The 13731-nt window shown below is 34.7% G+C and overlaps 1 protein-coding gene and 1 pseudogene across 1 annotated transcript; both read right to left on the reverse strand.

Annotated features, from left to right (window-relative positions):
* Positions 1 to 3481: 3481 nt before the first annotated feature.
* Positions 3482 to 4241, reverse strand: LOC139816321 (uncharacterized; annotated as a pseudogene).
* Positions 4242 to 8759: 4518 nt separating this feature from the next.
* Positions 8760 to 13517, reverse strand: LOC139816488 (uncharacterized). Its single transcript, XM_071784009.1, has 5 exons — positions 13273 to 13517; positions 11974 to 12375; positions 11795 to 11903; positions 10825 to 10968; positions 8760 to 9355 (listed from the first exon to the last, which is right to left on the reverse strand). Exons 1-4 carry the CDS (start codon positions 13304 to 13306, stop codon positions 10965 to 10967), a joined length of 549 nt encoding a protein of 182 aa, XP_071640110.1. The 5' UTR covers positions 13307 to 13517; the 3' UTR covers positions 8760 to 9355; positions 10825 to 10964.
* Positions 13518 to 13731: the final 214 nt, after the last annotated feature.

A 13731-nucleotide genomic window follows, 5' to 3' on the forward strand; every position in this document is an offset into this window, starting at 1 on the left:
TTATTAAAATAAATCAGAAATAATCCTTAAAAATAAAATTAAAAATTTACGACATTTCTGTAAAACGTAACTGTAAAATGTTTGATTGTAAATTATCGTTTCTTTTGATAATTATCAATCAAACATTTTACATTTGTTTTTATTTACAAAAATATATGTTTTTAAAAACAATTGGAATACTTTCGGTCCTCCTACTCTTTCTTCCAATTTTTTTTAAATACAGGGTCCCCAGTTCATACGGAACGTATTTTTCGTATTTATTTGGGCAAATCTTGCCTAAATTTACTGGGACCAACCTTTCCAATTTATCCTGATACTTTTGAAACTGTAATACAATTTCATAAGTAACACAGTGTGCGTGCGCGCGCGCGTGTGCGTGTGCGTGTGCGCGTGCGCGTGCGTGTGTGTGTGTGTGTGTGTGTGTGTGTGTGTGTGTGTGTGTGTGTGTGTGTGTGTGTGTGTGTGTGTGTGTGTGTGTGTGTGTGTGTGTACGTGTGTGAGTAATCAAATAAGTTAATATTTTACCTTTTTTATTAACCTAGGATTTACTTTTTTTATTAAAAAATTCTTTATTTCTCCATCAATGAATGGCGCTCGATAAATAATTTTATTTTACAGAAACATATTGAAACTCTTGTATATAACCATAATTCGTTATAATTTTTTGGTGGAATTAAGTAATATTTTGATTGGGTATTTGCAATGTGTTGTGCTAAAATTTTTGTTTGATGAGTTTTATCAGTATGTGTGTATGTGCCAAATTTACCAAATTTATCTTTCGGAGGAGACATTAAATTTAGAAATTGGTCGTCAAGCTTGGGGAGCTTGGGAGTTTTGGGTATTTTCGATACGCTTTCATTGGTTGATATGGAATTTTTTGGATCTCTTGCTTGTACACCATCCAAATGTATAATTTATTAAAATGTTGAATAAGAGTAACATAATAGCGCGATCAGACGGAGTAGAAACGTTTTGCTTTACTTACCTTGAAGATATAAAATCATTATTTTTAATAAAATGTGTTAAATAAAAAATTGTTAATAAAATTGTTACCTCATCAAAGTAACTGATGAAACGTGTCATATATTCCTTCCAATCTCGTGTATTTATACGTTTGTCTTTATACGTAAAAAAAAAATGTTTTTAAAAATAATACGAATATAGTTTGTGCGCGAATGGTCGAAGGAGTCGCGGGAAGGAAGGAATTAATTCGTAGAAAGTCTTCTTTTGTGAAATGTCTATAATACAAGAATGTACATTATTTACAAGTGTTTAATACACACGAACGACGGCTATTCCCGCGCGTGAAAATAAGAACTCGATGATCGTAAGCAACGGATATGCGAGTGACTTTACTTTAACACGCTCGTTCCGAGAAACTTTCGTACGATTGCGGGCTCGCGCGCGAAGGTCCGGAGTTTTATTCCCACGACTTCCGAATTCTCTCGAATCTTCCGGACCCCCGGTAACGAGCCGAAAATTCAGCTGAGCCAATCCGCTGTCGGCGTCTCGAGAAATTAGTATTAACGCACGTCACGCTGAACTCGAGGCCGGCCACCGATCAGCTGTTTTGAAATATTATTTGCTCGCTTTGTCCCGGGGTATGCCTCGCGCACCGAGTCCCCGAGACAAAGGAGCGAGTAAATATAGGCCACCGTGGAACTCTGTTTTTCTGCCCTTCAAATGTATACTAGGAAATATACAGATATTTCTGCGAATTTGGTCGACTTTACTCTGAAAGGCAGAAAAACCGAAATTATTTCGAAATAGCGATTTTCTTAGATTCGTGGTGTAGATTCGCCGACGCTGGTTTTTGTTCGATCGCGAACATAGTTTCTTCTCCTACTTTTTGTTCCAATTCTTGTAAAAATATCGTTCCCAATTCGTATGGAACATATTTAAAATATTCATTGTTATATTCCAAACTGCATCCCCCGCACGAGTGGGACTCGTGCGGAGAAACTGGGCTATCTTTCGGAGGGAGACATTAAATTTGAAATTGGTCGTCAAGCTTGGGGAGCTTGGGAGTTTTGGGTCAATAATTGACGAGCTTCTGATTGCAACTTTGGAGAGCAGCTCCGTGTTGTGACATGTTGTGTTCTTTGTTTGGCGACGGCGACTCGATTCTATCTGCCGCCCGTCCGCCTTCCTTCAGAACGCGCGAAGGCTTTTCCCTACTTCAGTTAATAAACATTAATTCATTTTTTATGGAATTATTCAAGAGGATACAAATGTTAATTATCGTAATGCAGAACAGATCCGTTTTTTTTTTTTCAGATTTATATGGCCCGTTCTGCCGCACAATGGGTTTAGACAAGATTTGTATTGCACATATAGGGAATAGATCGGAATATTAAATAAAGATTTTTATTAAAAAAAAAAGGGTAGCAATGTGGTCTTGTGGTAAAGCGCCAGACTCGTAACCCCGTGGAGCCGGGTTCGAGTCCACCTGATCACAGGAATTTTTATATTCCAAACTGCACCCTCCGCACGAGTGGGGCTTGTGCGGAGAAACTGGGCTATCTTTTGGAGGAGAAATTAAATTTGAAATTGGTCGTTAAGCTTGGGGAGCTTAGGAGTTTTATACTGCTTAAGTATATTGTTGGTCGCAAAAATATGTTTCAAAACAAAATATAAATTAAGGGTGGCAGTGTGGTCTTGTTGTAAAGCGCCAGACTCGTAAACCCGAGGAACCGGGTTTGAGTCCATCTGATCACAGGAATTTTTATATTCCAAACTGCACCCCCCGCACGAGTGGGGCTCGTGCGGTGAAACTGGGCTATCTTTCGGAGGAGACATTAAATTTGAAATTGGTCGTCAAGCTTGGGGAGCTTGGGAGTTTTGGTAAATTTAAAATGTCACAATTCAATTGTGATACTCATAATTACTGTATTTCAATACTGCGCCGATGAAAGTCGTAAAGCTCTGACATCGACAATACAAATAAGAACAAAACTATTTATAGTTTTATTAACTCCAGAACGCGAAACCTGTTACATAGATCGCTCTTAAAACGATCGGTTGTTAAAATTTGCTGCTCTGTGAGATATTTTCAGCAAGCCCAAAAACGACGCAAGAAAGGTCGCCGCTGAATCTGATCGGCGAAATAAATAAGTTCTCTTTGTGGTCTCTCATTTGTAATTTTTTGGAACTCTTGCTTGTATACCACCCAAATGTATAATTTATTAAAATGTTGAATAAGAGTAGATCAGACGGAGTAGAAACGTTTTGTCTTACTTACCTCGAAGATATATCGAGATATTTTCGAGCGAAACGTAGCTTAGCGCCAATAGCTTTTGAAATAGATCACGCAATAAATTTTCGTTTAGATCGAAGAAACAACAGAATGTAGCGCCGCTTAAGAAACCGTTCTTTATGGATCAAAAAAGAGGCATTTTGTTACGAAATTATGCTTGTGCATATTTGTGGGTAAAATTATCGAAAGCCCTCACTTCAAATCCAAGCTTTTATAAAGTTTTTTTTAAATCTTCGCAATCTTTATCAGTATACCAAAACGAGGTAAAAGACCCAAAATATTGTCGTAATTACTGTGTTCGTTGATGTTTGTTCTTAATGGCGATAAAATAAATTTTAATCCAGAGAATAGTCGTTCTACGCTGACTTGAGTAGCATGTACGGATAGAACAGTCATTGCTAATTGATATAATTTAGATTGATTTTGTTTCTTTTCCTCCGAAAATTGTAATACATTGATTTTTCTGTTAAGTCTTTTTTGTTCAATCTTATATTTTTCAAGTTCAGTTTCTACTCGATGTAAAAGACACAAATCTTTTCTTTGGATGATGAATATGAATTTGTGAAATTGTGCTGTCGTTCTTCTAATTTTAAAAGATTTTCAAATTTATCATATGTAGAACCTGTTTCACTTGAGTTTGAAGAACTTTCATTGAAATTTTTGTTTGATTCGTTCATTGAATTGTCATTACGATTTAATGATATTATTTTGGCCCAAAGAAGTTTTAAATGAGTTTTAGCTTTTTCTATTTGTGTTTTGTCTAATAACACCTTGTATGTAGGATCCATAAAAACAGCGGATAATAATGTATCATTATTTAGTAACTTTTGTTTGCGGTGTATCATTTGTTCTGAAATTAATGTAGCAAAAAGAGTATGTACTGCTTCTGTTGCTACTTTTGTTTCAAACCGAACTCCAAAAAATTCACTGAGAGTCAATTGTTCTGTTTGAAGCTTTTTAGTACAAATTTTTGATGGTCGCAATGCTGTACATACATATTTCTTCAATTTTTGACCATTCAGTATCTTTTAATGAAACAAAATTTTGAAATTTTGTTACAGATAGCTCTTTACAATAATCTTTTAGTAATAATAAATTTTCAAGCATATCTATTGTAGAACATTATCGAGTTGGACAATCAATTGTAGGTTTTTTAAAATTTTGTTTTTTTATTAAATATATAAATGTTTGTGTTCTAAGCTTTTTTGCTAAATTTCTGGCTTTTGAAATTAACTGTGATGCAGTTTTTGTTCTTTTTAAGGCATCATCAACTGCTAATTGCAGAGTATGAGCTGCACATCTAATACCTGAAATTTATGTAAAGTATTGATTATTTATTATACATATACAAATGTATATACAAATATGTATATCTTTAGTGTGTATACTCTTGTTTTTATAATTAAAAAAATGTGTTTTCAGAAATAATTCGAATACTGATTCGAATACGGTCCTCCTATTTTCATTCCACATTATTAATTCTATAAACTCATCGCATGTTTGTTCTAATTTGGTTGCTAAATATTTTGAAACTTTAGTTAATTTACCATTGAAAATTAAGTCTGTATGACAAGACTCCTAAAACCAACACAAAAATAATTATTTTTTATGCAAACAAAAATTGATAATTTTAATTTCGGTTACATGAGGTAAAAAATATAAACGATTCAAGAATTCTATTCTCCAGATATCTGAATAAGATTTTATTTTTTTCAAACTTTCAGATATTTCTTCGACATTTTCATTCCGTATTATTTCTAATATGAACTCGTCACATGTTTTTTCTACTTTGATTACTACCAATTCCGGAACTTCTATTAATTTACTCGCAAAAATTTTGTCTGTATGACGAGACTCCTGAAACCAACACAAAAATCATTATTTTTTATGCAAACAAAAATTGTTAATAAAATTGTTATCTCATTTTCTTTCCCGAAGTACGTTGCCACATCTTCTTTCCAATCTTTAGTTTGTATACTTTTGTTTTTATTTACAAAAATATATGTTTTTAAAAACAATTGGAATACTTTCGGTCCTCCTACTCTTTCTTCCAATTCTTTTAAATACAGGGTCCCCAGTTCATACGGAACGTATTTTTCGTATTTATTTGGGCAAATATTGCCTAAATTTACTGGGACCAACCTTTCTAATTTATCCTGATACTTTTGAAACTGTAATACAATTTCATAAATAACACAGTGTGTGTGTGTGTGTTTGTGTGTACGTGTGTGCGTAATCGTATAAGTTAATATTTTACTTTTCTTCTCAATTTATATTTATGTTCTACTTCTGTGATTAAAAATTTTTTTATTGTTTTACTAATAAATGGCGCCCGATTTATTATTTTGTTATATAAAAACATATAAAAACTTTTGTACAACCATAAATCCTTATATGTTTCTGGTGGTAATATATAGTACTTGGATCTAGTATTAGCTATGTGCTTCGCTAATATTTTAGTTTGGTGACTCTCATCGGCGCCAATAAAATTTTTTGTTATTAACCCCTTCGTTGGCATTGACGCAAAAGTGCGTCAAATTTTTCCGTGCCCTGTGTGGCATTGACGCAAAAGTGCGTCAACCTTTTTTTCCTATAACTTGCTTTGATTTGGCATCCAAGTCTTACACGGGGGTTTTTGGGGTCGCTGATTACGAATCTGAATTCAAAATTTGCAAATTCAAAATGGCGGATCCAAAATGGCGGATAAAAATGCAAAAAATTACTTGATTGGGATGAAATTTGCCATTTTGAATTTTCGAATTTTAAGTTCAGATTCGTAATCAGGGGCCCTCAAAAACCCCAGGGTACAAATTTTTAGGATAAAAAATTGTCCTGCCATTTTGGGCACTTTTTGTCGAATTCTCTCTGCCAACGAAGGGGTTAATATAATATTTGGATAATCCATATTTAAAAATTCAGTTGATATGTTTGGAATCACACATATATTTTCTTCATCTACAATTTTAAGCATAATAATAAAAAAATATAATAAATAAAAAAGAAAATTTATAATAAGAAAAAAAAAAATTTTTAAATGTGTGTTACGCAAAAAATTTAGTTGATGTTTTACCCAAAGAATAATTTCCAATTATGTCATTTGCAATGTGCAATAGTGTTTCATATTTCTTGAATGATTGTTTTATTAGTTGTTGATCATGTTGAGCGAATAAACTAATCCTTGGGCCAAGCACATCGATCTTTAGTTTGCCCGCAATAATAATTATCCCATAAGCCGGGATGGGTCTCCTTTGCTTATACTCATATGTGGCTCTGTCTTCCGTTTCAAATTTATTTTTCAAATTTGCGGACATTTAACTGTGTGTGTGTGTGTGTGTGTGTGTGTGTGTGTGTGCGTGCGCGTGCGCGTGCGCGTGCGTGTGTGCGTGTGTGCGTGTGTGCGTGTGTGCGTGTGTGCGTGTGTGCGTGTGTGCGTGTGTGTGTGTGTGTGTGTGTGTGTGTGTGTGTGTGTGTGTGTGTGTGTGTGTGTGTGTGTGTGTGTGTGTGTGTGTGTGTGTGTGTGTGTGTGTGATCAAATAAGTTAATATTTTACCTTTTTTATTAAATTACGTTTTACTTTTTTTATTAAAAAATTCTTTATTTCTCCATCAATGAATGGCGCTCGATAAATAATTTTATTATACAGAAACATATTGAAACTCTTATATAACCATAAGTGGTTATAATTTCCTGCTAGAATTAAATAATATTTTGATTGAGTATTTGCAATGTGCTTTGCTAAAATTTGTGTTTGATAAGTTTCATCGCCGCTAATAGAATTGTTTGATACCAATATTAAATTTGGATAATCAGTATTTAAATTTTTAGTTGATATGATGCGTGGAAGCACGCATATATTTTGTTCATCTAGAATTTTAAGCGTAATAACAAAAAAATTTAATAAATAAAAAAAATTTATAATTAAAAAAACAAAATTTTATATGTGTGTGTTAATATATTACACCAAAAATTTAGTTGATGTTTTACCCAAAGAATAAGATCCACATATATCATTCGCAATCTGCAACATTGCTTCATAATTCATGAATCATTTTTTCATGTTTTCTAGATTATGTTCAGCGAATAAAACTACTTCTTGGGCCAAGCTCTTCGATTTTTAATTTTCCCGCAACAATAATTCCATGAGCCGGGATGGGTTTTCTTTGCTCATACTCATATACGCGTGTGCGCGCGTGTGTGTGTGTGTGTGTATTAAATTAAATTGAATTGGATTGGATTGGATTGGATTGGATTGGATTGGATTGGATTGGATTGGATTGGATTGGATTGGATTGGATTGGATTGGATTGGATTGGATTGGATTGGATTGGATTGGATTGGATTGGATTGGATTGGATTGGATTGGATTGGATGTAAGCGGTGGCCTAACTGGCAATAATTTATTATTGTGACGATTCGACTATTAGTTTTGGTCTGATTAATCGTCAAAGTGTTAATAATACCTAATCTTTGATATTTATATAAGCATCAAATTTTTGCTTCCTCATAGAGGAAACTTTGTTTTCGTTAAAAAAAAATAAATTTTTTTTTTCTGAATGTGTTCAGAATGTTCTAAAACGTCGAAAAATTGCAATTTTGCTTCCTCATAGAGAAAGCTTTGTTTTCGTTAAAAAGAAATTTTTTTTTGTTTTTGTGAATGTGTTCAGAATGTTCTAAAACGCCGAAAAATTGCAATTTTAAAAAATGTCTGTATGTATGTATGTGTGTATGTGTGTGTGTATGTGTGTGTATGTGCCAAATTTATTAAAATTTCTATAAGTCCAGAACTAATTAACCAAATCTTAACGAATTATATATGAAATAGGGGTAGAAAAAACTGAAGAATATAATAGAATTAATAAAAATTGCTAATAATCAAGGGGTTCTTTTTTAATAAAATTTTGATTTTTTTTAGAAATGTTTGTTTATGCTTTAATTTCCGCAAATTTGGAGATATCGATTTATTTCTAATTTTATTATATTTTTCAGTCTTTTCTACCCCTATTTCATATATAATTCTTTAAGATTTGGTTGATTAGACTCAGCTTTATACGCGATCAAAGGTCCCTAATTTTTAGAAAAATGTCTGTAATAGCTTTAACTTCTGTAAATTTTAAGATATCGGTCTATTTTTAATTTTGTTATATTATTCAGTCTTCTCTATTTCTATTTTATATAATTCTTTAAGGCCGGTATTCATAGTCGGGTCTTATATTCAAGATCGTGTTAAGTATAGTCTTAAGGCGTCATCAGCCAATCAGAGGGCTGTATTAGCATCTTAAGACGTCACTTCCTCTATGAGGAAGCCAAGTGCAAATTTCTAATTTGCAACCATTTTAGTTAAATGTTACAAGTTTTTACACAAATCTTCCAAAATTCATCTATTATTAATAACTTCTTAATTTTTAAATACTGCGCAACTTCATTTGTTACTATATTCACTAATTAAGTTGTCCGCATTCTCATTAACGGTGCCATTTTTTAAAAAAAGTTTATTTGGCCTCACTTCAATAGATATATGAAAACTCGCATTTGAATTTGCTGAAGAGAACAACATTCCACATATGTTCAACAAGGAAAAGGAAAGAGCAGGGCAACAGTGGCTCTACTATTTCCTCAGCAGGCATAAGCAATTATCGCAAAAGAATTTTGAAGAAACTTTTCCTGCAAGCGCGAAGGGCTCTAACCGTACAGCAGTTCAATCATTTTTTGATTTATTAGAGTCTGTTTATAATGAATACCACTTTTCACGTTATTTCTTTATTGTTTGTGCAGTTATTTTGCAGTTTATTTGCTTTTTCCGTTCGAAGTTTCTTTGATTTGATTTTAATTTTTTTAATAGTCAGTTTATTAATGAAATTAACGATAGTCTGTCATAAAATGGAATATGCACAAATTTTCTGCGTTGCAAATGAAGTGATTCGTAACTTATGTAAGAGTGGTTTAGCGATTCAAAACGGCGGCGGTAGGTAATGCAAGAGGCGAGTGTGCATGCCCTAATTGTGTCCCAGTTGGTGTACTTACAGGAAGACAATATTTTTCAACCCCTCCATTACCCCCATGCACCCCCGGTTGCGTACATGTTCAACTGCAACGAGTCCACTGCAATGTCAACAAAAAACAATATCGATCATGATTAATTTACTCGACTACCACACTTGACGCGCTGATCATGCTCTTGCATTATTCATAACTTCTTTTGACAAGCAATATATGCATGGATATAAATTGTTTTTCAAGGTAACGCACTATTCGTGATGTTATTCTATGATACGTTTAAATTTGTTAATAATAGATTTCTTCCAATAATGAATTTGTTTATGTCTTTTCACTTATTTTTTTGTTAATTATGTATATTTGACACTTAAATCGGAAAGGTTTAGCTATCAGCTTCTTATCACGATGAATATTCGAGATGCTCATACAATCATTAATCGGTTTTAATCTTTATTTTGTCATTTACTTAGGAAGTGCCCCAAGGCCGCGTAGCGTGATTTTAGGGAAAGATAAGCGCATGTGTAACTCAAGTAAAATTTCGCGAATTATTATTCACCAGTTTTATATATCCGGTTTTGCAAATCTGAAGGACTTCGACTAACAATAAGCGATAATGCTCGATCACGTTAATTCGAAATACCATATAACAGTTTAATTATTGTAAATAAAAAAGTATATCTCAATTGGGAGCGAACGTGCTAATATATTTTTTAATCGATCAGAAGTATAGCTTTCTGGAAGATTACATGCAACCTGGTGATGCCGATCACTCGCTGATCATTTTTTAATTTTATTATGATCTTATGTGTGAGGAAAACATCGACGAACCGAAGGTAACGTTTCACGCCCCCCTCCCGGATATCTTAACGCGTCGCGTGCGTGTTCTTCGGGTTGATCCCCCATCGATGAAAGGTATGTGTTAGCCGCTATCAGAGTACATCCCGAGCTCTGACCAATCCGAGGCGCTATCGGTTCTTGTATGCTCTTGTCAGAGTTTCCCCGACCCTTCTTCATATACTGTCACATGTACACGCGAACGTGTATTTAGTCGGCCATCGCGATTGCCGATGGACGGGGACGGGAATTATTGGCTGACCGTTCCATGAAGAATGATATTTGTACGCGGAGAAATCGGTTAGTTATTATTTACACGTCTATGATAGCGACGGTTAAAAATAATTTTTAGCTCCAAACTGTACATTTTAAATAATATTTTTTTTAATAATGATCCTAATAATATAATGATTCATCTTAATGGTATATTCCTAGTGTTTATAACTGCTTAAGTAATAAGATATTACAGTAGTTTATCATATCATATCATAATAATTTTGCATGCAAATATATATTCTTGAAAGTATTTTACTGGCTCCTACCTGTAGGTACACCTAATCTAATTAGTTGAATGCCCAACTAATGTTCGTGAAAATGAAACTATTTAGGGTATTGTCGTCAATTGAAAAAATTTTTGACGAACAATAATTCAAAGCTGAAGATGTATATCACGTATAGTTGTTAAAATGTAAATTGATGGGAGGTGTTAGTAAAAATAAACTGTATAATGACTTGCTCACCGAAGACTCACCAAGTAGACTGGACTTGATATCGGTCTTGTGGATACCGCTAGGACCGGGTAGATTTGTGATGCTCGAATGATTCTTCGGTTTTCTCTTCCGCGTCTGTATTTCTTCCTTTTTCATACTTAAAGGCTTATTCACCTATTCGCATAAATCTAATTATATTTCTGTATAAGAGATTTCGAAAAATTATTTTCTTTTAATAATCTTTGACTAGCTAAAGCATGAAATCGTTTGTATTTTGAACTTTTATATTATGACTAATAAAAGCGAGAGAGAGAGAGGGGGGAGAGAGGTAGACAGAACGAGCATCGTTTCGATCGAAAACCTCGGTACATTCGCGCATCGATTTCTGTTTTAATTAAATTTGTTGTTACGATCGTTTGCACAGATTCGCGCGATAATCTGCGCTCCTCTTCAACGTCGAGACGGGGTCGTCTCACGTGCGTAAATAGTAATTTGTGTAACAAGTGAGGTAAGATGAAAAATCCCGGGTGCGGAGTTTACGCACAAGCCGAAGGCGAGTGCGGTAACCACACCCGGGAATTTTCATTTTTACACACGGCTTACACACCCTATTTTATGTTGCAAGTGCCCGGAAAGTGGTCTATCACGCACGCGTAGCGTGCGTAATGGGGCACTTTCCATGCACGTGTTGCATAAAACAATCAAGTCGTCGTTATCGCGGTTAGCAATCGTAAAAAGACTGATAACAACGTGCTGACCAGTTCGCAGTAAGATTAATGTTAATTAAAAAAATTTCTTCGCTGTTTTTTTGGTGTTTTCATATCGCACGAGAATAGAAGGCATTATAGCAGTTCTTAGAACATCACTCGCAAACACCACCGATAGAAAAAGGGAATGCTACTTTTTGTTAAATATTTTTTTTTAATTTCTGTTCAAATGAAATACGATTAATATATACGAATAAAAAAATGTAATATTATTATGTAATTTCAACACTTACGTTATGCAATTTGAAATAAAGGCCGCACGCATTGCAGACTGGCTCACCATTATTGTTTCGTCTCCAAAGGGTTGTATTGGTTGGCCTATACAATTTGCACATTGTACTCCTGTATTAAAATAAAATTATTAACACGCACGCACTCGTGCACGCACGCGCTCACATAGACACACGCACACCTTGTTTTCGCCTTCGGCGTCGGCGTTCCAGCTCTTCCTCGGCAGCCAGCCACATTTTTCTTTCGCTGGCCCTTTTTTTCACTGCCTGTCTGGGTGTTGATTTGACGACGAATTCTGGCGTGTAACGCCAGTCATTGAAATATTCGTCGTACGGCTCTGGTTGCCAGCTGGTTACGCCTAAATGGGTGTTAAAATCTCCAGGCCGGTACGACTCGATTGTTTCGCGCCAATTGGAAGGCATGATGTCTCCTTTCTTCCAGTAATACATAAATTTTTTGGCTGCTACCGACGCCGCCGCTCCGCCACCCGCCCGGACGATCAATCTTTGTAGATCGGCGTCTCGCCGTTTCTCCCAATACTGATTTCTTTTGTACTCTATTTTTCGAAGTATCTCTTCTATATCTGCAACGAATTATGTAAAAAAGATTAAGTAATTTGTCACCGTTAAATGTGTAAGAAAAATTAATAGCGTTTTTCATTGGCAGAACTAGTGCGCACTTAGTGCACATTAAAGCCGTTGTACACTGATTTAATATTTAATATTTAAAGTATAATGCAAATAGTTCAATTGATAAAATAGCCAATACATATTTTACCAAACAGTACAATAAAGAATATTAAGGCTTTCGCCTTAATATGACTTAACCCGTATATATTAAACATACACATTACGTTGATTTGTGTACAACGGCTTTAATGTGCACTGAGCGCGCACCAGTTTTGCCAAAGAAAAAATTTTGGCACCGGTTTCAAGAAAATCGATCGATTAATAAAAAAAAGCAAAATGTAATTATGAGATTGAAATTAAAAGAGATTCTAAAGAATGTATTTATATTATTATTAGAAAGAAAACTATGTATTCTACACAGAAAAAAAAGAAGTGTTAAACCAAAACTTATATACTTAAATCAACGCGATCATTGTTTCGTATATACGCAAGAATATGTAATCTTCTTCTAAGAATTTGATAATATTAAATTTCAACAATATTACAATCTTATTTCAATAATATAATTGTCACATGAAGAATACAATATAATTAGCTTAATAAGAAAAACATCTTCCTTCAACAATAAAAAAAGTTGTATTAAGAAGATTAAAGTATCGAGTTAAGGTTAGTTGTAAATTTTCAGCCGAGTGTCAAATAATACACGCGAAAATATATGTACACTGGCGGATAAATCGTTTCTTGAGATAAGGGGGAATATAGAAGTATATTCATGACGCCTCTTGTCTCAGGAAACGAACCGTTACAACGCGTTGTACGCCTGTATATCACATGGTATAAACACTTATTACCTTTGAAAGTAGCAATTAAGTTTAGATTCTCCATTGCACTGACGAATTGACAAAATCTCACAATCACAAGCTTGCTCGGCAAAACAACCAAGGTCGCGAGTCGCGAATTGACTGTGACTGATGTGTTTTCCGTCGTCCGTCGTCGACCCGTACAGACAAGTGACGGTCGCGATGTTGCGACACGGAACGCGCGGGTATTGTCTCGCGCCACAAATTCCCGCGTTCCCGCGTATATCGAATACTAGTATAAAGCTGGATTTTCACGAGCCGCTGAAACCGACCGTTCGAGCGACAAAACGGATCACGTGACGACGTTTGTACCATACAAACGATACAAACGTCGTCACGTGATCCGTTTTGTCGCTCGAACGGTCGGTTTCAGCGGCTCGTGAAAATCCAGCCTAACACGACACACTATAATGAACGAAAAAGCTTCGCGTCTTATTTCTGCTATGGGTA

The sequence above is a fragment of the Temnothorax longispinosus genome, chromosome 7 (genome assembly GCF_030848805.1).
Source record: "Temnothorax longispinosus isolate EJ_2023e chromosome 7, Tlon_JGU_v1, whole genome shotgun sequence".
Lineage (NCBI taxonomy): Eukaryota > Metazoa > Arthropoda > Insecta > Hymenoptera > Formicidae > Temnothorax > Temnothorax longispinosus.

Coding starts and splice junctions, on each gene's coding strand:
- LOC139816488 (XM_071784009.1), bottom strand. CDS start 13,306: ATGGAGAATCTAAACTTAATTGCTACTTTCAAAG. Junction 12,376..13,272: donor CTTAATTGCTACTTTCAAAG/GTAATAAGTGTT, acceptor AATTCGTTGCAG/ATATAGAAGAGATACTTCGA. Junction 11,904..11,973: donor ACGCCGAAGGCGAAAACAAG/GTGTGCGTGTGT, acceptor ATTTTAATACAG/GAGTACAATGTGCAAATTGT.